Source organism: Anabrus simplex, chromosome 11 (genome assembly GCF_040414725.1).
Source record: "Anabrus simplex isolate iqAnaSimp1 chromosome 11, ASM4041472v1, whole genome shotgun sequence".
Lineage (NCBI taxonomy): Eukaryota > Metazoa > Arthropoda > Insecta > Orthoptera > Tettigoniidae > Anabrus > Anabrus simplex.
In genome coordinates this window covers 72176333-72204201 of record NC_090275.1, presented here as the reverse complement: position 1 = coordinate 72204201, position 27869 = coordinate 72176333, and the positions used below count along the sequence as shown (strand labels likewise).

General features: G+C 39.4%; 1 protein-coding gene across 4 annotated transcripts in view; it reads left to right on the top strand.

Annotated features, from left to right (window-relative positions):
* mnb (minibrain) overlaps positions 1–27869 on the top strand; it is a 657539-nt gene that overhangs the window by 604839 nt on the left and 24831 nt on the right. For 3 of the 4 annotated variants that reach the window (XM_067155254.2, XM_067155253.2, XM_067155251.2), the window contains 2 exons: positions 422–568; positions 8169–8631. In XM_067155254.2, the coding sequence (XP_067011355.2) occupies positions 422–568; positions 8169–8631 (610 nt within the window). Of the gene's footprint in view, positions 1–421; positions 569–8168; positions 8632–21856; positions 21905–27869 lie in introns of those variants that run through there. The other variant, XM_067155256.2, reaches the window with a different exon arrangement.

Sequence of the window (27869 nt, the reverse complement as noted above, 5' to 3'; positions counted from 1 at the left end):
GGAGGTTATATTTAGAGTGTAGGTGAATGAAATGAATTTCTTGAGAAACAGAAAAGAAGAGACAGTGCAAGAAATTCAGAAGTTGAGGGAAGTACTGAAAGTGGAATCTTTACTGGAGAGAATAGAGATAGATGGTATGAGTATGTGAAATGAATGGAGGGCTCAAGGATGCACATAAGAATGCATGAGAAGGAAGTGGGAAGGGACGACGTAGAGACAGATAGCTGAAGGGAATGAAAGGTTGTATTGAGAAGAGAGGAAAAGATTGGAACAGAATGTCAATGAATGGAATGGAATGACAGGTAACAGACCCAGCAAGTGGCTGGAAACTGTGCTAGATGATGATGATGATGATATTTGTTTGTTGTCTTCTGATGAAAATTTAGTTTATTTAAATATCTCATTACTTCGCATATTTCAGATCTACCAGTACATCCAGTCTCGGTTCTACCGCTCACCTGAGGTTCTCCTAGGCATCCCATATGATCTGGCCATTGACATGTGGAGCCTAGGTTGCATCTTGGTGGAAATGCACACAGGGGAGCCACTCTTCAGTGGTGCTAATGAGGTTAGCCTTCTTCTATTTTACTATCTATTATTCTCAATTATCTTTTGCTTCTCTTTTCAGTCATCTTGTTTTAAATAATCAATCTGTATATTCAGTCTGTTGTTGGATCAATAAGCATTCTGTGAAGATTTTGCAGATGGCTTTTCATGCAACTTTTTTAAATTTTAAATTTAATCTTTTCAGACCTGGGACCAAACGAAGAGAAACAAAAATTCTATTAATGCTTTTCTCAAATCATCATGTTCCAAATAATTTAGATATAGTATTAGAAAGGTACATTGATTCCACAGGACCATAGTGATAGATGTACATACGTTTTACCCCAGTATTTATATTGAATTACCATACTTACACTCAAATAATATAGAGTTTGAGGGATGTTCCACCATTCAACACATTGCAAAAATATATTAAATTATAAGAAGACCGGTTTCAACTCCCTTGAAGTCATCATCAGTTCTTGGTGAAAATTAAATCAAGGGGAATCTGATAACAATCATCATAACGAAAAACCATGTACCTATAGGTGATTGCATGGTAATGTCTAGCAACTCATTGATGTGTTACCATTTTCACCAAGAACTGATAAGGACTCCAAGTGAGTCGAAACTGGTCTTCTTATAATTTAATATATTTTTGCAATGTGTTGAATGGTGGAACATCCCTCAAACTCTATATTATTTGTTAAACGTCAACACGGAAATGAAGATCATAACTTACGATACTTACACTCATCATTGATCTGTAACATATAATGGTTTCTGTGCTAATTATTTTTACATACATGAGAATAGTGGTTAACAGAGAGTGAGGAAAACCATAATCATGTCCGTAGAAAATAAAGGCATTCATGCTGAGCACATGAGTTTTGTGTGGAGCCATCACATTTACGTTATTGGCATAAACAGCCCACCTGGTAGGTCTGCTGTCTTGATATTGAATGTTTCAACCCAACATGGTCTTGCTCTGGTGTAAATTTCATGAATGGTGGAGTTTGCAAATATGTTCTTATAGTCACAATTCTCATACCATAAGTAGCCATTGACCAAATATTTAAGAAGTGTAGGTGCACATATGTATACGTAGGGTATGAAGAGGATTGCATGATGTATTTACTCAGGTATATTACACGTCCTAATTTTTTAATATGGAATGGAGGGAGTAAAATAATCCCCACTTATATCTTGCATTGATTTTTCTCCGTGTCTCGGTATAAGTATGATGAGGTACACATGCATGCTTGTTTTTAGCTCAAGGTTGAACTGTCTCTGGAAATCCTCCGTTTATCTTAGTTGCAGCAGCTCTCATCCCTTATTTGGTGAAAGGCAGACAGGTAATTCTGGATCCTGACTTAATGAGCTAAATGGAATGCAACATTGTTGAACTGGCTGAAATTTCAGTATACAGTATGACAGTATGTGTAATACATAAGGTATAAGATAGAATCCAATGTATTATCATACTGTAATTTGTTTTCCATCATGACTTTGCTTACAGGCAAGTTGTGGAGAAGAGTTCAAGTCTTACAGAAAGTTTTAAAATTCAAGTGATTCAATTTGTCAAGAGACGGAGGTTATCCTTCTGCGGGCCGAGATTTTAATATGACTGAGTGTAATGTATGCTACTGAGCATAACAGAAAGTTACTCATGAAAACGTTAGTCAAAACTACCGTGTGGTGCACCTTGTGCCACTTTTGCACGAAAACAGGCAACTGAGTATTTATTTCTTCAAGAATAAATTAAAATCTACAATCTATTCTGATGAAATTAGGTATGAATGACTTATGTATGCTCAACTACTTGCGTCTGCCGAGCTGAGTCTCTCAGACAGTTGAGATGCTGGCCTTCTGACCCCAACTTGGCAGGTTTGATCCTGCCTCAGCCCACTGGTATTTGAAGGTGCTCAAATATGTCAGCCTCATGTCAGTAGATTTACTGGCACATAAAGGAACTCCTGCGGGATTAAATTCAGTCACCTCAGCATCTCTGAAAACCGTGAAAGTAGTTCGTGGGACGTAAAGCTAATAACGCTATTGTTATCTACTTATGTTTTCGGAATGTTCACTTGTGTTGACAATAGAAATAAAATCACGAAAATAATTACGCTCACAACCAAAAATGTAATCTGCTCTACAAGGGTTAAGCTCAAATTTTCAGGAAAAACGTGTGAGATACCCATTAGTAAATATGGTAATTCTTCCTTAATGTACCCTACTGTTAAAATCTAATTTTTTGCCAACTAATATACTGTTAGCTTATACCAGAATTGTTAGTATATACACTTTTAAGGTTAGTAAGTACAAGATTTTAAGAAACCTGCATTAATGACCAGACACCCGTAGGTACTGGCTTACCTGGAGCTGCTCTGTTGCCAATATGACATAGATCCTCCCTTCAGCGCTATCACAGTCTCTGCCATTCTAGGAAGTCTTTCCACAAAGTTTCTGCACGTATTTTCTTCCATTCCTCCTGAAACATAGCAAACAGTTCTGTAGCCATTTTGAGGCAATCTGGTCTGGCTGTCAACTGGCGCAGTAACTTATCCCTGAGATGCTCACTTGGGTTTAGTTCAGGGCTTAGGCTGGCCATTCAATTCACTTCCATTCCGACAAACCTCTCGGTTATGGCCTTCTCTTTATGAGCAGGTTCGTTGTCATGTTCAAAACGAAAAGGGCTGATTCCAAAATGTTGCCACAGAGTGGGTGGCATAGAATGGTCCAGTATTGCCCAATAGGCTTTAGCATTAATAGTTTGAGGAACTAAAATCAGTGGACTAAGACCAAACCAAAAATCAGGCCCTCACCATAATGGCTCCTATGCCAGATTTGACAGTGGGAAAAGTGCATTCGGGAAAGTAACACGTACCTGACATTTGTTAGGTCCAACCACAGTCATTACATTGCCACCGTGTTCAGCATGACTCGCCACACCACGTGATGCTCTTCCATTGTTCTAGAGTCCACATGATATAGATGTTGATTCCCATAGGAAATCTGAAATATTTGTCCCGAATGAGTAAATTTATAATACCAATATAAATGGTCCGCTATTGAACATTATAAATTTTCCAGCTACCTCATTCTTGGTTGCCAGTGTTTCGCCCCCGTGTGCTAAGTTGGGCTTATCAGTTGGTACTTAGCGCACCCACCAAGACGCATGGCTAATGCATACTGTGGAGGCCACTGCGTAGGCTACTTCAAGCCACCAGCAGCGCCAATGCACTGTGAGAGACTTTGTCTCTTTACCAAAAATTGATCCCTGCTTGGCCATCAGATGATATAGATGTTGATTTCCTTAGGTTAGCTGGAAAATGTATAATGTCCAATAGCGGACCATATATATTGGTATTATAAATTTACTCATTTGAGACAAATATTTCAGATTCCCTATGGGAATCAACATCTGTATCATCTGATGGCCAAGCAGGCATCAATTTTTGGTAAAGAGACAAAGTCTCTCACAGAGGATTAGCGCTGCCGGTGGCTTCAAGTAGCCTACGCAGTGGCCTCCACGGTATGCACTAGCCATGTGTCTTGGTGGGTGTGCTAAGTACCAACTGATGAGCCCAACTTAGCACACGGGGGCGAAACGCTGGCAACCAAGAATGAGTTAGCTGGAAAATTTATAATGTTCAATAGCGGACCATTTATATTGGTACTACATTAGAGTCCACATGCAATGTGTTTTGTGCCACAGCTTGACCGTGGAATCCTAGCGAAAATACCTCCTGACGAATGTTAATGTTACGAGTATTGACATCGCTTCCAGGCGCCAATGTAATATGTGCGGCCACAGTTTCTAACAAAGCTTGCTGGTTTGACTTCGCCATGCTTCAAAGAGATTGATGGTCCCCATCTGTTAACTGTTTTGGCTTTCCTGGTCAAATTGAGCGTGACTCTCTGGCTACGTCCTGAATATGGTACGCAAGAACTACGTTTATCCAGATTATTAGTGGGACTGAAACTGATCCGGATTATTGAAAATCCGGATAATCCATATGCAGCTACTAATGTGGTCTCTCGCAGACTACTGGATATGATGACTCATTCCCTTCCTTTTTCATCGTCTTAACCAATCGCACAGTGGATCATTATTGAACAATGATGTGAACCCGAGATAACGTCTGCAGTAGCAGATGAGTGTCGTAGACTCCATGTCAGCAGGACCGTCATTAACCCATTAGTGCATAAAATTAATTTGTTGTGTTTTCTTTCAATTTATTTACATATTTCTACTCTTAATAATAGCAGAAACACGTTCCAACATTCAGAAAGTTCATACAAGTGGTAGTTTTATTTACACAGGCTGTCCGATATATCGGGCGCTATGCACTCAGGTCAGTACAACAACACTAGTTACTCAGCATTATATTGTACGATAATGTTGCAACGTAGGTAGTGTTAGGCCGGCCCCGTATGGTAGGGGTAGCGTGCGTGCCTCTTACCCGTAGGCCCCGAGTTCGATTCCCGGCCAGGCCAGGGATATTTACCTACATCTGAGGGCTGGTTCGAGGTCCACTCAGCCTACGTGATTACAATTGAGAAGCTATCTGACGGTGAGATTGCGCCCCCGGTCTAGAAAGCCAAGAATATTGGCCGAGAGGATGCATCGTGCTGACCACATGACACCTTGTAATCTGCAGGCCTTCAGGCTGAGCAGCGGTCGCTTGGTAGGCCATGGCCCTTCGGGGCTGTTGCGCCATGGAGTTTGGTTTTTAGGTAGTGTTAGAGAGTTTGATTACGTTATCCAATTTACACTGTATAGTAGATCTTCAATTTCCACTAAAGACTTATCACAATACTGTACACTCTATTTATGGTTATGTATTTACTGATTATGATATCCACGGAAGCATTCCAGGTGAAGTCCAAACTGGTCGAGCAGACCCACTCTTCGGATACCACTATAGACTTGAACAGCTTTCATCACTGTACAGATATTTTGCATATTCTGTTAAGCTGGACCGCTTTGGTGCACTGCTTATCTCCATCTGTTTGTAGTTCGTACCATCAGTGACAACACTGTTGCCATTCCAGTGCACCAGCAACGCACCACCAAAACTCCTGCAGTCATATGATCCCCTTCTTTTTCCTGTCCACCTTTCTTTGAACGGGGCACTTCTCTGCCTGGTTTTTTTGAAATGTCCCTGTTGCACTTATTCCCTTTGAAGCCAGATGTCTTACCAATTTCAGAAATGTAAAGCAGCCGTCAACGAATATTGTATGCCCCCTGTTTCAGTTCCACTTGCATCAAGGAGGGGTCTGACTACACTTACTCCAAGTCCAAATTCTTCCAGCCTTTCATTTTACATTGCTGTATACACTTGAAAAGGTGGAGAAAGAAGTCTAGCGGAATTTCACAATTTTGGTGCATCAACTGGTGGGGGGGGGGGGGGGGGGGGGTAGGAGGAGGAGGAGACAGGAAAACAGTCAGTTACTATTTGAGATGTAGATTGTGATCTTGTCCTCTACGGGGTTGCTTCTTTTGTGTTACAATTTGACCTACTAATGTTTTTTTCTATCAGGGATATCGGAAACAGGAGCACTGGCCCAGTGTTACGTATGACTCTCTTTATTTTCGTATGACAGCTTCCTTTTGCATGGTTTTCTGGTTTTTCAGTTCTATCTGTAAACTTTCAGTAACATTTTGACTACCACTGGACCTAGTCTTCACTTTTTCATATTTTGTTGAAGCAATTTTCCCTTCATATTTACTCAGAAGTAGGTTTCTACCAAGGTAATTTAGATTACCCTCATAGTCATCTATTATCATCATCAACCGTTTCATACCCGTCATCAGGAGGGTTGATGCGCTGCTCCTCTCCAAACGTCGGTTCTTCCTCCAAAACTTCCAGTATTTCACTTACCATCAAACTAGTAAGGGAATAGAAGTGTCTGAGACAGTAGAACTCCCTGTGCATAGCATCCGATTTTCAGGACAGCTGTATTTACAAGCCTCTGTCACGTCAATAATAAGGCATAATTGACATCTTTTTCATAGGAGTGTCAACAATATGGTCCACACCAAAGTTTCGGAAATATTTGTTAATTCATAAATAAAAATCTCGACTGTTGCACAAAATTCTGTACTATCTTGTCGCCATGCTCGTAATAAGTGAGATTCAACAATGAATGATAAGGATAAAGAATGATTTCTTCTTGGTTCTTGTTAGCTACAGTCGTTATAAAGTACAGGAAAGTATCGTGGGCTTAAAACCCTGCATAAATATCACACAATTTCTTTTTTTACGACGTCCGATTTTTCAGACACTGTGCACTAATGGGTTAAGGACAGGAATTGGAAGTAATTTGGCCACGATCTATTAAAGGTACCATCTCGGCATTCACCTGGAATTGAGAATGGGAAATCGTGAAAAACCATACCCAGGACGGCCAAGCTGGGATTCAAACCCACATTCTTCTGAACACATTACTAACGTGCTTCAGCACGCAGAGCTTTGTCATAATTTCAATTTCTATTCAGTTTTTCTTCCAATCAGACAGTGTTGAAGTCCGTACACCTTAGTCTACAGCAATATTTTTCAAAAGTTCTCCTTTGTCCAGCCTGCTTCTAACTTTTTGTCCATGGAAACAACCACTTTCTTCCGTTATGAGACCATTTCACGCTCACTCAAACAATACAATGCTGCACAGGAAAATACTATAAATGTACAACATGGTGTTAACCTTCAGCTACTGATGTGGTCTTTCACAGACTACTGGATATGATGACTCATTCCCTTCCTTTTTCATTGTCTTAAGCAATCACACAGTGGATCATTATTGAGCAACGATGTGAATCTGAGATAACGTCTGTAGTAGCAGATGAGTGTCGTGGACTCCATTCAGCAGGATCGTCTTTAAAAAAGTGATCGATGAAATGACTAAACATTGTTTACTGAGCAGCATAGTTCTGCTTGCTGAGGCACGTTAGTAGTGTGTTGCATTCGGAAGAGCGTGGGTTTGAATCCCACCTCGGCTGTCCTAGGAATGGTTTTCCACGATTTCTCATTCTCAATTCCAGACGAATGCTGGGACGGTACCTTTGATAGACTGTGGCCGAATTACTTCCAATTCCTGTCCTTAACTATCCTTTTTGGAAAAGACATTCAAGAAGAGTCGACCCCATAAAAGAAATACTGTACAAGTAAAAATAAATTTTTATATTTTTTGATCCGGTTAAACCGAAGTTCCGGATTAATGAGGTTCTTCTTTATCTGAAAATTCACGGGTGGAAGTACTGAATCGGTGGGCACCAATAATCATGCCCCTTTTTTCCTCGCTGAGCTCTGGTTGTTTGTCTGTTCTGACCACTGTAGTTTGTAAACATTTCTACTGAGCACTCACAGCTTTATATTGGCTCACAGCATGCTTGACTGATGTATGGGATCGGTCTGCTTTCCCTTCAGGTGGTGTCTTATCATTAATGGCAATGGCACAATGTGGCATTTGTACAGATATTTATCAGTGTCATAAATAAGACTAATTTATTCCTGCATTGTATTTATAGTGGATTATTTTTGTTATTAATTTTACCTTTCAACTTATTAATGTATGATTAGCCTGTGATGTTGAGTTGTTGATGCTGGTTGTATTTTCAGGTGGACCAGATGAACAAGATCGTAGAGGTGCTGGGAATGCCTCCTAAGCACATTTTAGATCAGGCCCACAAGGCGCGCAAGTATTTCGACAAGCTTCCTGGGGACGGGTCATACGTGCTGAAGAAACCTAAGGACGGTAAGAAATATCGTCTACCGGGTACGCGGAGGCTGCACGACATCTTGGGTGTAGAGAGTGGTGGGCCAGGCGGTCGGCGGCTGGGTGAGCCCGGCCATTCGTTCTCCGACTACCTCAAGTTCAAAGACCTTATCCTGCGAATGTTGGACTATGATCCTAAGACAAGGGTCACTCCCTATTACGCGCTGCAGCACAACTTCTTCAAGCGGACGGCGGACGAGGGTACCAACACGAGCAGTGGTGCGGCGGGTAGCGCCAGTACTAGCCCAGCGGTTGCCACTCTCGTGGATACGGGCAGTCCTGGTGGGAGTGCGACGGTACAGACAGGTGAGCAGCCTCTGGTTTCTCTTCCATAGTTAAAAATTAAAAAGATGTATAGTTCCTCAATATTTATTTGTGTTACAATTGTTGTGATGTTTCTGTTGCAAGTCTGAAACGAGTTGTTCTCATCAGTGAACTCGGCATAATATGTACTGTATATCAGATATCTTCGGTGGTAAAATCGGTGTCTCACTGTCCACTCAGCAAGGTTGACCACATCCTTTCTTTAACAAGTGTATTAAGGACAAGATAGGGCTCTGGCAGATCATTTGTTCATTTCATATCTGTGTCTGGATCAAAAACAGTTCTTCCAGAACTCGGCAGCAAGGTCACCTCTGGTACTGGCAGCCCATAGATGATCTTGGGAGCATGACTGACTTATGCTTGGGCAGACTGGCAGATTTTTCTGATTTTGAGTGTCATTACACTCCCAAAGGATGTTACCCAGTGCACAAAGGAATCCACTTCATTAAATTATCCTTACATCTGGATACATTAACACGTAAACTGTTGAGATGCTTCCAAATTGTATATGACAAGTCTCCTTCCAGTTTGCAGCTCTTCCTTTACCTCAGTTGGTCCACCTTGTAAGTCTTGCTCTGTCTGGATAGCAAGTCTATGGAGTTGTTCTTCTTCGAAAGCTGTTTAAGTGACCAAAGTCTCCAAGGAGCGGGTTGGTGTCCATAAAGTGGCTGACATACATCATTGTATTGTTTCCTTCTCTCTATATTGGGAGGCACACTCCTACAAATGTGAGGCTAATACTGCCTAAAGTAGGTGGAGGTTGCTGGCAGGAGTTGGTTGCAGACATCCAGTTACTAGTCTGGCTGTTTCGTTGAGGGCAGTATCTATTTCATTCCACACAAGCTCTGCATGTTCTCCCACTGAAAAGCAGAGCCCCAGAACAGATTCTTGGTGTAAATGGCTGAGCACCCTATCCACTACCTGTCAAGTATGAATAATGACAGGTGAAAGATTTAGTCCGTATTTCCCTATTTTGAAAATACTCTCTTCCTTTTTTTTTTCTTTTTTTCCCCTTTCTTTATTTCTTTCTTTCTTTCTTTCTTTCTTTCTTTCTTTCTTTCTTTCTTTCTTTCTGAACCCTTTCAGTGAAGCTTATCATTTGTGAAATTAAAATATTGAGCATTGTACCTCATGCAAAGCAAGCAGTTGCTGTTATATTACTTACAGTACATCTGACAGGCTCCTCTCTGTCTCCTGCTTGTATCAGTATTTGTTTTGTCCCATTGTTTAATACCACCTTGAACATTGGATTTTTATACTCCCAAGTCTTTTCTTCTTTTCTTCTTCTGTCCTCTGTGTACTGTATGTTTTCAATGTTACAAATTCATTCCTGAAAAGGAACATTGTTCACCATATTACATCCTCGGTAAAGGAATATTAACTTAAATAAGGTACATTTTTATTGAATATTGTACTCCCAACGGGAACTGGACAAGGGAAATTCATGATGATGACGATGATTTTACTTGACAGAATTTTACTTAATTTTAAAAATCCTTCTTGATATGATATATGGCAGCTCATCATATTTTCAGTCACAATGTCACCTCTTTTGAAAATATTGCCATGATCTATTCTTCAGAAATTGTTAAAATTTTTAACATGTACCTCCTTTCTTTTAACAAGTAGTTTACTCCTCATGAGCTTGAGATGAGGGGGATTGTTTGGTCAGTGTTGTAGTGCAAACGGGCTCTGTATCAAATTTAAATTGCTTAAGTTACATTAATACACTGGGTAATCCGTGTGAACTCCTCAGCATGCACACATTTCATAAATAATCAGTTCACTCTGATGTAACATGTCTAGTACCTTATTCCCTTAGCTTTTACATCCCTGTTTCAGAGAAGCTTCAGAACTCTTTGTGTTTGAAAATAATCCTAAATAATACCCTCCAACTTTTTTAAAAATTAAAATTTGCCTTCATTCGATTTCTAAATTATATTTATAATCCTTATCTCTTGATTTATTTTAGTTCTTCTCTCCTGTCATGACCAGTAATTTGATGCTTAAATAGTTGAGCAATAATAATCATTGTAACCATTGTCTGTCTCGAGTAAAATAAATAGCACAAAGAAGCATCATGGAGCTGTGCCTCATGCTTTCAGCAAAACTCATATCTGTGTTGATAATGTCCTTCAATTATTGTATTTGCTCGTGTATATCTTACACTTTTCTTGAGCTCAAAAATCATGGTGTGAAGGATATTCAGGTTATTAGTAAATCAAACTTCATTAGGATTAAAATACTCTTTAAAAGTAATAAAGCCTCATGATTTTGCATAATAGACTGAATTTTATTGTGTGTTATAACATGTTATTGAACATTAACAGAAGTATTAAAGTTTGTAGAATTTCATTCATAGCTCAGAACACTCCCTTGCCGTTTCTGCTTCCTCTTCATAGAGCGGGCTATCCAGCCACAGCTCACCATCAGTTCTATATGGCTAACACCCTATGTTTTAAATTGTAGCAGTTCATTTTCGATCTCAGAAATCTTTCCACTTTTCAGCCTCCAAAAAAACTTTTCTTGATTTGTTGCTGTTTTCAAGAACTGTTTTCTGTTATTATTGTGTTTCTCCTCAAATTGAATCGCTCAAATTTTAAAACTTGCTGTAAACTTTTAACTCCTCTCCATTTCTCCCTTGTAATCAAAGTTGCGCTCAAAAGCAAATTATGGTATTTCATCACATTAGACTCGATCTTATACCTATCGTCTCGCACATACTCTATACTGGTATGCTGAAATTTCTGCCAGTTCAACAGTCTCACATTCCATCTAGTTCATTAGGCCAGGGAATATGCTAGGATCTGAAAGAATTACCTACCTGTCTTTCACCAAACAAGGGTAGAGAGCTGTTGCTACTAAGATAAGGGGACGATTTTGGGAGACAGTTTGGCCTGTGCTGAGAGCTGGCATAGCATGCCACAGGGTGTATCTTACCATATTAATACTTATTGTATGTCGGTTAGGTCATCAGCAGCCCAGAGGCTGGTTGGGTCCTCAGATAGCACCACCAGGCAAGTTGGCCATGCGGTTAGGGGCGCACAGCTGTAAGCTTGCATCTGGGAGATAGTGGGTTCGAATCCCACTGTCGGCAGCCCTGAAGATGGTTTTCCATGGTTTCCCATTTTCACACCAGGCAAATGCTGGGGCTGTACCTTAATTAAGGCCTCGGCCGCTTCCTTCCCATTCCTAGGCCGTTCCTGTCCCATCGTCGCCATAAGACCTATCTGTGTCGGTGCGACATAAAGCAAATAGTAGATAGCACCACAAAGGTTATGCGGCTATAGGAAAACCACAAATATTGATGGCAGCACCAAAATGAGGTGTACTAGGCAAGGTGAGGAATAATATATTTTGCCATTGCTTTCCTCATACTTATGGTAATGGTGTTCTTATTTTTGTCTGTCAAATCTCCTCCCCCTTCCACTTTTTACTTTCCCCTATCTTACTGCATTTCTGCAACCTTAATCTTGTTCTTTGGGCTACAAATACCTCATTTAATAGAGTAAATAAATTAAAATGTTGTTTTGAATATAGTTTAGGAATATGAAAGTTAGAATTATGGTATATAAAATTATATGTAGAATAATACTGAGATGTGTAAGCTGGTGTTTAATGATAACAGAAAGAAACTTGATCATTTTCATCTTTCCTAGTGTATTTTGAGAAGATCCTCCACCTTCCAGTTGCCAGTGATGTTCATATTTAAAGTAACCACTAATTCATTAATTCTTAATGCAGAACAGCAAAGGCTGCAACTGGCAACGTGTTTGCATCAGGCATAAGATTAGTTGTCATATTATAACAATTTCTTACACTTAAGCATGCATGTAAATCAAGACAATTTTTAAGTTTAAGTAGAGTGATGCGGACACGGGTTTTTCTACCACTTCCCAAGTTATCTGATGTAAAGTACATATGATTTGTTTTATTGAAAAGGAACAACTCTGTCCAGTACTATGATTTTTAATTAAGTGACTGAGAGTCAGTTGTTCTTATATTGACTGTTTATAAAATGAATGTCCTTTTGTGCTGTTCGTTCAGGGATTTTAGTTGCCATTTTGTACGATTCAGAAATGTATAAATGTATTCAGTAAGATTTCACATTTATGAGGGCTGAGAAAATAATTTGTGTGTGTGTGTTTTTTTTTTTTTTTTGTTTTTTTTTTTTTTTTTTTTTTACACTGTAGGGCCTTACTGCTTGAAGTATGGCATGTCATGTATGAAAATGCTTTCCTCAGAGTGGTTCCTTTATTTTGGGGAACAAATTGAAGTTGCAAGGACTTGTGTCTGATGAATAGGGTGGGTGCTCCAGGACTTCCCACCTGCACTGTGCCAACAGTTCCCTGAGAGGATCAGCGTTGTGACAGCAGACATTGTTGTGCAGGACAATGGTCTAGTACATTTGGAAATGTGGCTGTTTCCTTGGGTATAGTTGCTCAGGACAGTGGGTGAATACATTTGGAAAAGGGGAGGAAGAAATGGCCCACTGTCACTATGCTGCTTCTGCGAGGAAATTGTTGGTGCAGTGCAGGTGGGAGGTCCTGGAGCATTCGCCCTATTCACTGCACGAGTCCCTGTGATCTCAGTCTGTTCCCCAAATTATAGGTACCACATTGATGCAAGTGTTTCCATCCAGGAGATTCCATACTTAAAGAGGTAGAACGTTTCATTGCATACATCAACAAAGGTCATACTGGTATGTTGCATGTTGCAGGGAATTACATTGAAAGCCTGTAGAGGTATGGTGGTTCTACTTTCTTTCCAGCCCTCATATAATCCTGCAATTTTGTAATTTTGGTAGAATTATAAACATGGAATGTAGTGAAACCACATTCCAGTTTGACTAAAGTTATGATAATTGAAGAAAGGTCCAGTTAATTCAAAATAATAAAGTCTGATGACCTTGAATGGGTAATATGTTGGACATCTGCCAAAAAATATTGCTGCTTTATCTTAATTTTTCTTTCTTCAGCTTTTATTAGATAAATATACTGGTGGCTTAAGCAGCAACTGCTGCAAAGAAATCGTGATTCTAAGGTATGTGGGTGAATCTCCAGTTGATTTTTGTGATCTGGTTGTTACAGCTGAAACTCTCTAGGCTCAATGAGTAAATGTACTCAGGACAAATATTTCAGGTTCCCTATGGGAATCAACATCTATATCATTGATGGCCAGGTAGGCATCAATTTTTGAAGATGAGACAGTCTCTCATAGTTCATTGACACTGCCGGTGGCTCCAAGTAGCCTACGCAATGGAGTCCTCAGTATGCATTAGCCTTGCGTCTTGGTAGGTGTGCTATTTATCAACTGATGAGCCCAATTTAGCACACTGGGGTGAAATGCTGGCAACCAGGAAAGCTGGAAAATTTATAGTGTCCAATAACAGACCAACTATATTGAAATTGTAATTGAGCAGAAAATGCCTGCTGCACGTTATGAACGTAGAAAAAAATCTCCAGCCTGTTTCCAGTCACTTGACCAGGTCAGGAATGGAATGAATGAAGCCGCCGTCTAGCAGCAAGGATAGGAATTGTCCCAGCTGCCGAAGCCTGTCGCATTCTTCTGGGGCAATTAATAACTGAGAGATGAAATGTTATTATATTGGAGTGTATTGCTGTAATGAAAGGTGACATGGAAAATTAGAGTACCCAGAGAAAATCCTGTCCCGCCTCCTCTTTGTCCAGCACAAATCTCACATGGAGTCACCAGCATTTGAACCATGGAACCCAGCAGTGAGAGGCCGGCGCTCTGCTGCCTGAGCCACAGAGGCTCTTTATGGACGTACATTTATCACAAATTATTTTGATCAAACATACATTATCTTACTGAATGTTTTGGAAAAAATACTTTTCTTGAAATACTAATAAAATGTATTTGTATCTTACCTTTACATGTTGAGTTCAGTATGGTCTGCCTCAAAACAGGTGTTGTAGCACAAGGGCACACTTTTGCAGGTTCCTACATCCTACATCTACATCATGTCAATATCTTTAGAATTAACGGTTATTCCAATTTTAGTATAGTCATTCATATTGTTAAACTATTAATGTGTTCATAAATTCCTATGTTTATATATTTTATTACTTTATTGTTAGAATTATAATTAAGCACAAATTTGTCAAAACTAATCAAATACGACAGGTCTTAACCTTGAGATGATTATATAGGCTGACGATGCTTGAAATTCAAGCAAAACATGTCCCTATAAAACAGTGTTGTAGCATTATGATCTAACAACATAAAACCAATTGTATTGAAAAGGTGGGGGGAAAAAATCACAATATTGTAAGCATATTATAAATTGTACAGTCCGAACACAAATTCTTTTATTACTATTGGCATTTTCTTGCAACTAATCTAAAAGCAGAAGAAAACTTCTGATAAATATAATACAGTAGAACCTTGATTCTCCGTTTTTGGAGGTACCGCGGAAAAGAAATATACAACACGGGAAAACGGATAATCCGGGAATGAATGAACCATCAACAATTTGGCTAAACATCACAAAAATGAAATATGTATACTTATAATCTTACAAACGCTCCTAAACCAAACCAAACCAAACTACAGCCCCAATGGGCCTTTCACCTACCAAGCGACCGCCCTCGATCCGAAGTCCTGCAGATTACGAGGTGATGCATGGTCAGTGTGACAAATCCTCTCAGCCGTTAATCCTGGTTCTCTAGACCGGGGTCACAATATCACCATTAAATAGCTCCTCAATTAAAGGTAATAGTAGAATGACTGAACCTGGAACCAGCCCTCATATCCAGGTAAAAATTCCTGACCTGGCCAGTAATCGAACCCGGGCCCTCCTGGTGAGAGGCAGGCAGGTTAGACCGCGGGGTTGGTTTCAAACGTTGATTACCGGTACGCGACTTAAAAATCTCAACTTTACATTCAGTTTTACTGGGGGAACTTCATCATATTCCTTTGAAAACTTCTTTCAGTTCTGCAACTTTGATCAGCCAAACTCTTCGAAAAATCTACCTCGATCACAAGTAGTTTTTCAATCTTAAGTTCTTGAATGCATTATATTTAGTTCTGCCCATCACTAATCACAATCAAATTGGAAAAAGAAAAAATATCATTAACACTTCCGAAATTACGATTATTCGCGACCTTGAGCTCAGCTGGAAAGCGCGCTCGCTGTACAATTGGAAATTCTAAATTCCCATGGAGGGAATTAGATATTTTTCCACCAATAGAGCATATCAAAAATCAGATCAAAATTAGATGTATGGCTTTTCAGGCGTTTGCTCTATTAACCAGCATTTCGTCTTAGGTCTGACACTAGACTCGTCAGAGTGGGATGTGTCGGACCCTACGCACTGATGCTGGGGTGTATGGGAATTTAGAATTTCCATTTGGAATTGTTAGGCGGGCATTAATTCCATTGTGGAGTTTTATCTCCCGTATGCAGTTATCAGACTGTGCCTCATAAATAGGCTTCTGATAAGTTCACCTGCATACACCCCAGCATCTGTGGGTAGGGTCTGACACATCCCACTCTGACGAGTCTAGTGTCAGACCTAAGAAGAAATGCTGGTTAATAGAGCAAACGCCTGAAAAGCCATACATTTAATTTTGATCTGATTTTTTTCTCGCTGTACAAGTCGGTACAAGTGCGAAATGATACAAAGTTTTTAAATGTAACATGCGCAAATAAAACAACTGCGGCTTTTATAATATTTTAACTCAAAAACGTGAAATTCCCAGTCTTATATTAGGACGAAAACAGTAATAGGCAATCCCAAAACCTTCCATGGCTGTATGTATGTATGTATGTATGTATGTATGTATGTATGTATGTATGTATGTATGTATGTATGTATGTATGTATGTATGTATGTATGTAAGGTGCAACATCTGTTCTGGTCTCGATAACATAATCGTATATGATAATATTAAAATACTAAATTTGTGTTACTTAAGAAGGAGCAGTTTTGATTCCTGCCTGAAAGCCCAGTGAGGGAAATGCCGAAAACCTGTTCGGCTACACACTCGAAAAAAAAAACATCTTGTCAATTTCTTTTATCTTTTATTTCTTTTATTATCGTGGGCATACACTGCTTTATGATTTCCGAGGATTCTCTAAACAATACTACCTAAATGCGATGCTAAGATGATCCCTTATGCAAGTTCACTGTTAATCGTTTTTCCAGTACAGTACTTCTTCAAATTACCACAATGACGGAACGTCAACACCAAGATCAGTAAGTGTGCCGTAGCCATCCTTTCGTAAGATACAGTTTTGTGAAAAACGCGTGATCGAGGATTTAGCATTGATGGGACTGAAATTTCTGGACAGTTGATTCGGGAAATCGTTTCTTCGAGGAGCGGATAATGCAGAATTTTTACAAAGTCATTTAATTAGGATGCTCATGGGACCACGTAATTTGAACGAATAATACGGGAAAACGTAGTTTCCGGGAACATATAATCAAGGTTCTACTGTATCTCAAATATTGACATAATAACTCTGAACTTTATAAGTACGTAGAGGAAAGATTCAAAATCACAGTAGTTTTATAAAAATATCCTAAAAATGACTGAAGATATGAATTGTTTTCCAATTAAATACTCAGAGTGAAATCATAACGCCTATTAGGCAAAATGCACCAGCAGGAGATTTTAATGGGCAACTGTGAATGGGTTAATGATGGATCACTCATTGAAATCTGTTCAGCCGCTTTTCATGTTTTCCGTCCCAGAAAACATCTTGTCAATTTCTTTTATCTTTTCCTCTGCTGCAATATCGATATCTTGTTTCCCCCTTCATTCCATAGACATTTTCATTTCTTGCTACTTGATGGTATTGTAATGGCTCAGGCGGTTAAGGCACTTATGTTAAGTCTTGTTACATTTGGCAGCAAATTTTACTTTCTTTTGAGCCCAGAATTCCCTCATTCTTTTTGAGTGGGCTTGCTTGCATTCCTCTGTCCAAGGGACACTGTATCTTCTTTTCGGTTATTAGTCTCGGTTTAGCCTGTTTGTCACTTTTTCTTTTTTTTTCTGTGATAATGTAATAATGAAATGTTGAAATGGACGAAAAGGGCCAGGTTTAGAATCAAAAGTTTTGATTTACACGAGAGTGGGGCTGGATATCTTTACGATTGCAGTATTTACATGTGAAAGGTACAGACAACAGTGGAGATCAGGAAGGACTTTCAGGTTCAGTTATAATGCATCTAATGGACCCACTACTAAACCTGGACAGAACAGTATATCTGGACAGTTGGTACAGTTCTCTAAAACTGTTTATAACACGAATGCAGTTGGAACTGTCCAGACTAACAGGGCTAGCCTACCAAGAATTGGTAATGCCAAAAAATCTACGGAAAGGATAAATGTAAGTCTGGCAACTACCTTCTCTCGCATGTGTGTAATGGAGCAATAGAAGACTAGGGTGGGAATTGTGGATCCGTAGAAAACCCATCCTATCATGCAATTTTCAAACCCAGCGTAGTTGATGATTACAATCAAAATATGGGGGGTGTAGGTGTAGATTTAATAGATCAAGCGACACGTGCATATCCATCTATGAGTAAAACTGTGAAGTGGTATAAGAAATTGTTCCTTCACATGTTGGACATAGCTATTTACAACAGCCTGATCACTTGGAGAGCCTTAAATGTTGGGAAGAGATTGACACGTCTCGATTTCCGTCTCAATAGGAGCGCGCGGCCTGACAGAGCACCACCATGTGCTACACCCTGTCCACATGGGGTAAAAAATCAACAAAACCCTCTCCATTTAGGCTAAAGAGAGATTTTATCTCCCAGCGATTTGTGTTGTCTCAGAAAGTAGGTGTTAGGAAAGATGTAAGAACAATGTGTGTTGCTTGTGTAAATGTGCTCTTGTGTTTCAACCCATTTCAAGGTATACCATATTAAACTCAATGTGTAAAGGTAAGATACAAATACATTTTATTAGTATTTCAAGAAAAGTACTTTTTTTGAAACATTCAGTAAAATGCTAGACATATTTGATCAAAATAATTTGCGATAAATCTATGTCTATAACATATAGAAGGCAATTTCTGCTTGACAATGATTTGTCGCACATAATGGAATGGGTTAAAGATTGTGTAGACATCAAAAATAACCTTCCTTGTGTGTCCATGGAGACATTCGCATTTTTTCACCTCTCCTTCACTTGTGACACTCGTACTGGGTTTATTCCAAGCCATTATCACCTTATTACTACAAGTATTTCCACAATACATGCTCGTCTAAGTGACAATAATTTATATTTAAGCAGAAAATCTCTCCATTCCTTATATAAATCTATACCGTTCCACTAATTTGAACCAAATTTTGTATACTTACCTTTTAGGACTCTGTGGGTAACCCTGTCTACAAGAAATTTAAACAACTCTCTCCATTCCCTAGATTAGGTCCTTTGGCTTAATAGCATAGGCTAATATAGGCAAAACATCAAATTTGTCATACAAGGACAATTCAAAGCTCATTTTAAGCCTCAAGATTCAAAGAACAAAACACGGTTTGTTCCTGTGGGACACCAAAACACATATTTTAAGGCTCAAAAACTATTTTTTTCAAGACATTGGCACCATACTACCCTCGCTGTAGGAGTCGGATGAATAAATGACCAGCTGTAACCATGGCAACGTCAGCTCAAGGATTTCACAGTAGAATACAGGCCTGGCGTTTGAAGTAGGCACGTGCATGAGTGTAGGTAATGTCAAGAAGAGATTCTGTTCAAACTTTTTGAATTCATAGCTAGCATTAATATGCCAATGTACTTCTTGCTTCTTGAACCGCATTTCCATACTCTTATCAGCATAATGATTGTGAATAGCACCAAAAATATTTCAAAACTCATAGACAGCATTATTCTGCCGAGATACTCCTGTGATAACTGGATTCACATTTCCATACTCTTACCATGATAATGTTTGTGAATAATACCAAAGTGTTGCTTTGCTGTTTACAAGGCCGAGAAATAGAAGGAATTCATTCATCATACATATTTACAAGGTTTTAAGAATGGATTACAAGGAAGAATGAAAAGGAAGCCCAGTCCAAAGTGGTCTGAGGAGAGAAGGATAAAGTATAGTGCAATGATGAAGGCATAGAGGAAAGAACAAAAGATGAAACAACAAGAAAGGATGAATTGAAATTGACACATGGTCCCTAGCAGGCCTAATTGTAAAGAAGAAGAGGATACGCACAGTAAAAGTCAGTTTTAGCATGCTTACAAAAGCCGAGCAATGTGTCTTCTTATAGAGCTTGTGCACTCCAATATCTGAAGGCTATCTGACTGGGCAGGGGTCTGAATGGGCTGTTGGGTCGTAAGTTTCTTGTTTGTGGTATGCGTGTAAACTAGGTGCTTTCAGCTTGTTTATTAAGTTGAATACTCATCTTGAGAGGTTTTTGACATTTGATAGAATGAGGCCAGGGTTTCCTGCTACAGGATTGAGTGGACCACACAGCCAACGACTCAACGCCAAGTGTTTGGCAGCACTAAATAACCCAACTCTCTAAAGCAGCCGTCTGTTTTGTTCACCGTAACAACAGCCTATAATAAGCGTCAAAGTGGATCAGAACAAAGATCTAAGGAGTAAGGAAGCGACGTGCATCTCTTGTCTCTCCTGGAAGATAAGTGAATGGAGATCAGGGATCCACAGACCGACCCAGGAGCTCACAAGAAGAAGAAGAAGATCAAAGTGATAGCATATACAGATGTGAAACACTGAATCAGCATTGGATAAAGTGTAAGTCCATGACAAAAGAAAGAAAAAAATGCTAGCTAAACTGAAATAAAGATTTATAAGTCACTGGTCAGACCCATAATGACATACAGTGCCAAGACGTAGGCAAAGGTAGCCAGGCATCGTCAGTAAATGCATGTTACTGAAATGTGGATGCTGCATTGGTCAGTAGGTTTGGGTTATAAATTAACATGTACAAGGGTCAGTAGGTGTCACTGATATCGTTGAGAAACTGGATACTGACGGAATAAAATGGTATGGTCATGTCCGTAGAAATAAAAACCATCTGGTCCATTGAGCCTTGAACAACTGCCATCTTGTAAGGGAAGACCAAGATCTTAAAAGACCTGCTCAAGAAACAAAGTATCCTAGAAGAGCTGCATTTACAGTAAGTAGAGGAAGGTGTAATCTGAAATTGTATGCTACATACTCGATATTTCTATTCTTATTTGTTTCTACATCACACAAACAGGTCTTAGAGCAACTGTGGGATAGAAAAGGTAACAGCTACATGACCAAAACCGCTAGCTTGATCGATACTTACTACTTGCCAGGTTACACACCATGTGATTCGCCACATCGCTTCAGTAAGCGCTTAGCCCTTGGTAACCTCTATCCGGACCACTTCTTTCCACTTTCAAAAAGGAGACAACTTCTTCCCATTCTTTTAACATCCTTCGAAGAGAGCAGAAGTATTACGCATACCTTACTCTGTGGTGTATGAAGACATAGTGTCAAAATATACACATATATTTTTGTGTAACTTTCCAATCTTTCAAGTACATCTTTCAAATCCTTGCCTATACAAGTTACTCATCATATATTTTTCCTTGCCATACTGTGTTTGTTTGTTTGATAGGTCTACTAATATCTACTGAGTATAAACTGTGCGAGTGTACAGGTGTATTGATATTATATGTATTAGTGTTAACTTTTGAGAATCAATTGGGGTTTTTGATTTACTTCTTTATATTTTTGATAATCAAAGGATAAGACAGATGTGATGGCATATACTAAATACATTTATATTTCTGGATCTTGAAGTTACTCAGATGTGTTTGCCCTGTAATTACTGAAATTTCTTTCTACTGTTGAGAATTTATGGAATGATTTGTATTTGCTCAATTTTTATGTGAGATGATGATGATGATGATGATGATGATGATGATGACATATTTGATTTTATATGCTGTGTCTAAACTTTTTATGACTTGATGTAAGTTTCAGTTTTAAAATATATCCACGTATATATGTATGATACATTGTGTTGTTCTTATTTGTTATTTAGTAATTTTGTTTTTCACCCCCTGATATTGTGATACATACTCTAATTGGTGAGACCAACTGTTATTTTAAACCCTGTCCTTAAGTGTCCCTGTTTGATGCTAGATTGTGTTCCACCATCCCTCTCGCCTTGGCTAACTCTAACCTAACCTGGGTCTTGGTGTTTTTTCGTGTATGCAGATATAAACCCAGCACAATTTGTGACGCGATGACTAACTCTGAGTGGGGCTCCTGCTAACAGTCCCGGAGCTCCAAACTCATCTTAGTGCGTTAAGTAAGTTGCCAGTTCTCTGTCTGTATCTCTCTAACCCTGGCCAGCATGTAGTAGACCCCCTGACAGGTTCTGATGGCCCTTATACATCTGTAGAACAGTTCGCATTCATTGCTGCTGCACCCTTAAAAAAAGTAGCTTTCCTTGAATTCAGTGTTCCATCGCCCTGTATCTAGCGTAATGCACCAACAGTTCCTTACCCTATTAGTAATACATATTCTTTGTGTACAGACAGACGTGTCCAATTTAGCTTCCCCTTCTTAGTTTTTTTGTATATATTTTGCCTTCTTTCTTCTATGATAGAAGTAAAGAAGTCCATTTTCAATTCCCACTGCACTGAAACAAGATCGGTATTTGTGGGCTACCAGCCCTGCTCTGATTATTGGGTCTTAACAGGACCTAATGTACATAGTAGAATGTGCAAAAGTGAGGGGGAGAACGTTCACTCTTTACAAAACTGCTTTTCTGCTGTGGCTAGCATGTTCAATCAAACCTCAATCAGTCAATCGGTATTGCTCTAGTAATAAACTGACTGAAAGTTTGTCACTTCAGCATTTAGTATATTACCTTCTTTGTTTCTGCCTGCCAATAACCCTTTGTTGTTCTAAGAACGCCTGTAGAAGACAGCCCAGTATACCGAGGTGGAGAGAAGCAAGTAGAACCATCTTAATTTTTAAGCTATTTCCTGGAACATTTTTACCAGATTGTCAAGGCTACGTATGATAGCATCAATAGAGCATCAATGCTCCACAGGAGATGGGGATCCATGGAAAGCTGTTGAGAATGGTAAAAATGATGAAGTTCTGAGGAGGGTAATTGGTCATGTGTATGATAAAGAACGATGGAGAACAAGGAACAAAGCAGAATAGTAAACTACATACACCGATGCGCCAGTAAACAAAAATCGTACGATCAGGAAGGATAAGATGGGCAGGTTATGCGGCAAGAATGGATGAGTGTGAGGTGACAAAGAAAATTCTCTTTGGAAACCCAGAAGGGTAAAGAGAGGATGAGGTAGACCTCGAACAAGATAGTTAGATGGATTGGAAGATGATCTAAGGGAGCTGGGATGCAGAAATTGAAGGAGGGCAGCATGTGACCGTGATGGATGAAAGAAGCTCGTTGGAAAGGCCAAGGTTCACCCTGGACTGTAGCGTCACATAAGAAGAAGTCAGCAAATGAATGCTCCTTTTATGTAGCAAGTAAAAAGACCAAAATTGTGACCAGGTACACATTGAGGAAGTAATGCACTGAGTATGACATCAGATCCACAAGCAGTTGGGGCCATTTAGGTGGAACATGCCACAAGTGATTCAAGTATCGTGGTTCTGCAATCGCTGATAATGGCCACAACTGAACTATTAGCCACTAAGAAAAGGACATCATGAGGTGTGGTACATAGCTTGTGGTGCTTTTAGCAAGCAAACCTATGTGCAGTATATCATTTGCCAGCACTCTTAAAAAATATATATTGTCTCTCTAAAGCTACCGGGCATTTAGTTGACCACCTGACAATCCACTTGAGAATTAATATTGGACAAACTGAAATACTATACCCAACTAAACCAGAAATAAATAAATTGCTGAACACATTTACATCAGCCGCAGAGTAACTAGGTAGAAGATATACAATTTCAGTAGTTCGCCTTGGTCAGCATATTTAATGTATTTACTGTAAAGTCAATACGGAACAATTACAAAATTCTTAAATTGCAAAGAGTAAGTGGAAGGTGTTATAGCTTTTGCTTTTTCCTCAATTGAGGCTTTTTAATAACCAATGGTGGCACCATAATGTTGCACGTAAGGCAAGGTAATTTGCCATTGCTTTCCTCACTGGACCAGAACGTGCTGTTACAGGTGTCCTATGTAGCACCTTTCCTAACATCTAGATGCACTAGTTGTTTTCCAGATGCCATTACTCAGCACAATCCATACCTGTGCAGTTTCTATACTGTTTCAACCATAAATAACACTGAGGCTTGAGTGGAAGCTACATTTTATTCTGGCTTGTGCCAAGAGACAGATGCAAAAATATTACATCCATCAAGAAACAGCAAAAGGCTATCAAATCTAGCAGAACCTATTAAACAAAAAAAAAAAAGGATGAGACATAGATTGCAGTATCACAAGTGAGAAGAGTAAAGAATTGAAAAGTGGAATTTTGTTATATCATTTCGGTTTATGCCATGTGAAAGTGACAAGCCACAGGGAAATACCATTATTTGCAAAGACTTGGCTCTGCTTTCTCAGAAGAGAAACGTTGAGCATGATAGTGGCTGTTTTAATCTACAGTAGAAGTCCGGTATAGGGAGAATTCACAACAGCGAAAAATTTACTTGCTGTAGCGGATTGTTGTTATATCCGAATGTTTGTAAAAGTTGGGAAAACCCCCATACACATTAAAATCAGTAAGAAATGGCAATAAGTTTGTTCAAAACTTGCGTTTTCATGGATAATATCTACACTACGGCTTACTTGTTTATTTTTCGAAATCCGTTACTACGTGAAAGTGTGTGTTTAATTTCATCCTGAAAAAAACTATATTACCGTATTTCTCCGAATCCAAGACGACCCCCACTTTGACTTTTTTCTCCAAAAAATTTAAATCAGGCTTAAAAAGTGCTTTGTAAAATTCTATGAATGCCTTTCTTCTACAGTACGCATTTTTAGACTATTTGTTGACGCCGAACATTGCTTTAGTTATGCCGTATTTTTTTGCGGCTTTATTTCAGCGGGTTTAATAACCATTAACTTAAAATTGGCATCATAATGTCAAAGAGAACCCGTTGAAAATTTGCCGGCAACACCTATTTCACGCGTCTCTACAGTACGACGATCCATCAGGAAAATATTCTTGCTTATTATGTAACTGTAATTTTCACTCAGCGTCATATATAGCCTAACCGGCTGCCGCTACACGCACGTCGCGCTTGCCGGGTTCGGCCAACTTCAGCGGCTAGCGATGTACAGTTTAGGCCTAATCGCGGACTTTGAAGGTCAACGAACAAGTTTATTGCGCCGCGGTATGGCAATTCCACCCTTGCATTTTTTGTGCACATGCCTCACAATTTCATCTTCGACTTCTTCAAAGCATCCTTGTTGACGTGCCACTGAATGCATTTTTTGTACAGTACCATACGCATTTTTAAGCTACCTACCTTTGTCTTCACGATAACGCCGAATATTGGCTTTAGTCAGGCCTTCTTCCGTATTTTCTTGCGGCTGCACAATTATTATACATTTCAGAGTGTTTAATAGCCATTAACTTAAAATTGGCATCATAACATCGACGGGAACCCGTTGAAAATTTGTCGGCAACACCTGTTCCATGTATCTTTACAATACGACGATCCATCACAAAAACATTCCTGCTGTCTATAAAACTTAATTTTACTAAGCGTCAGGTACTGTAGACGCGTTATAACTCTGCTGCTGACTAACCGTGGCCTTTTTTAAGAATTCGAAGGCTGGCATGTTTTGATGCCATTCTGCAGAATTGAGAAACGTTTTCGTAGAGGATAATAAAATGTCATTCTCTCTTCACTATTTCTCGAGATCCAGAGACGTTACACATGGACACTGTACAACCGGTCGCCGCGATTAGTGATGTATGATAAAGAGGCGGTCGTTTATTGTCAACGAGTTTTGTGTGTGCGCGCGCGCTTGGGTGAAAATAAAACAGCGTGGTTACTGCGGTATTTGCCAGTGGTGTTCATTACTGTCGAATGCAAAACGACCCTTGATTTTTCACATGAGATTCTGAGAAAAGAAAAACGACGTCTTGGATTCGGAGAAACACGGTATCACTCCAGAGGCTTCTGTGGCAAACATTTCAGGTTTCTTCTTCAAACGACGTCACCTAACCTAACCGTATATGTATCATGAAAAACAAATTTCGAATGCATGTAGAGTAATGATAACCTCCTCGCTAAAAATTTACATGAGAATAGCCTTCTCGAAATTTAACTAGACGCGAGAAAATATAAACTATCCTCTGAAATCAGTGATGTACTCTACCATATCTTGAGGTGTATCACATTTTTATTTCATTTCAGTATATAACATTAAAATTAGGAGAATATTTACTTCAGCCTTTATTTTTAACGAGTTAACAACTGTTATCGGACACGTTATTTACGCATTTATTACGAAAACATGTTCTGTTCTTTCATTGTCATTTTTCTTTATGGAGCAGCAGTCGACGGGTATTACTAATCGACAATCGACTCCGACATTGCCTTCGAATATCGACGAGAGAGCTCGCTAGTAGATATAGCGAGAAAACTATACCGAAGATGATCGATCACATGCAGAATAGTGACTGGGTGCATAAATATCGGTAACGGAAACATTCGTGCGCGCTTAATCGCTCGTAATAACGGATGCGTCAGTGATAGGGCTCTCGCTGTAACCGAAGGACATTACACAGTTTAATATATGATTTTTGAAGAGACGGACCAAATTGTCGTTATAATATGGATCGTTATATACCGTGCTCGCTATAGCGGACTTCTACTGTTCTTGTATAAAACCAGCGTTTTCCCACAGTCACTTGACAAAAGAAGAGTACACAACCTTTGATAACCCTATTCTTCATTGAAACTGTTTCCTTAATTAAACATAAGTAGAGGTAATGAATGACATACCTGCTCAATTTAACAGTAACTTTTATATAAATAAAACACTGGAGAAATTGATTGTATTGATGTTTGACTGAGCAAAATTATTTAGTTATTGTTAGATTCTGTCTGTATATTTGATTAAGATATGCTTTTTATAATGGACTGCTATATATTGTTTAAGGCAGTCCAAAGAGTTCACTCTAGCTTATTGTAAATTTTTTGTATCCAAAAGAAATTGGACAGAAGGATGCCAGTAATGTCCGTAGACTTTTGTACTTAATATGAAGCAGTAACTGAGTTACAACCTGCCTGTTTCCCTGTCGTTTCTCCTATAAAACACTGTCAAGATTTTATTTACCTTGGAGTTACTATTTAATTATGTTTTTAAAATTGGATCATAACAATGGCTGCTTTGTATGTTAACAGGATTCCTTCTCAAATATTTGAAAATGAAAATCATGCAGGATTAGATTTGAGTGTCCTATAGCCCATATGCCAGAATTTAGGAGATGTTATGAGGTTGGTTCAAAATGAAACGAGCTGGAGGCTATAAAATGAAAAAAACGCTGAAAGGATCGTAATACCATTGCCTGCGTAATAAGGTGCGGCCCCTACAAAAGTGCTGAGGTTCCAAACTCTCCGCTAGAGGAACACAGGCACACACCTACATGACGACAGAGCGAGCACGCACATGTGTTGGCGTCCATTACACTCGTGCTGAAAACAGTGGAAGGAATGTGGGGAACGGAAATTCATCAAAGAATGGCACAAGTGTATGGAGAGCACTGCAAGTGCGTTGCAAGTGTCAAGGCGTGGCCGATGATGCATGGTTTGGAATGCCACACCGCATTACCAATGCCATTGTCCAGCAGATGGATGCCCTCATTATGCAAGATCAGCAAGATACGGTAGCAGCCATTGCCACAGAGGTTGGAGTAAGCATCGGAAGTGTTCACGCTATCATTAAGGACAGATTGAAATTTTGCGAAGAAAAGTGTGACCAATGGGTGCCTCACAGTCTTTGACCAGCACAGGAAGCATATTGAATGGGACTCTCTTGAACATCTGCTGTGCTATACCAAAGAAGGGAATGACTTCCTGTCATGAGTAGTTGCTGGAGACGAGACATGATGCCATCACTTCGAACCTGAGTCGAAATGACAGTCTCCAGTGGAAGCATGCAGGTTCCCTGCCTTGCCCCACAAAGATTCCAAGTCAGGAAAGGTTATGCTCAGCTTCTTCTTTGACTAATAGGGCCCCTTTCTTATGGACTTCCTGCTACATGGGACAACGGTGACTG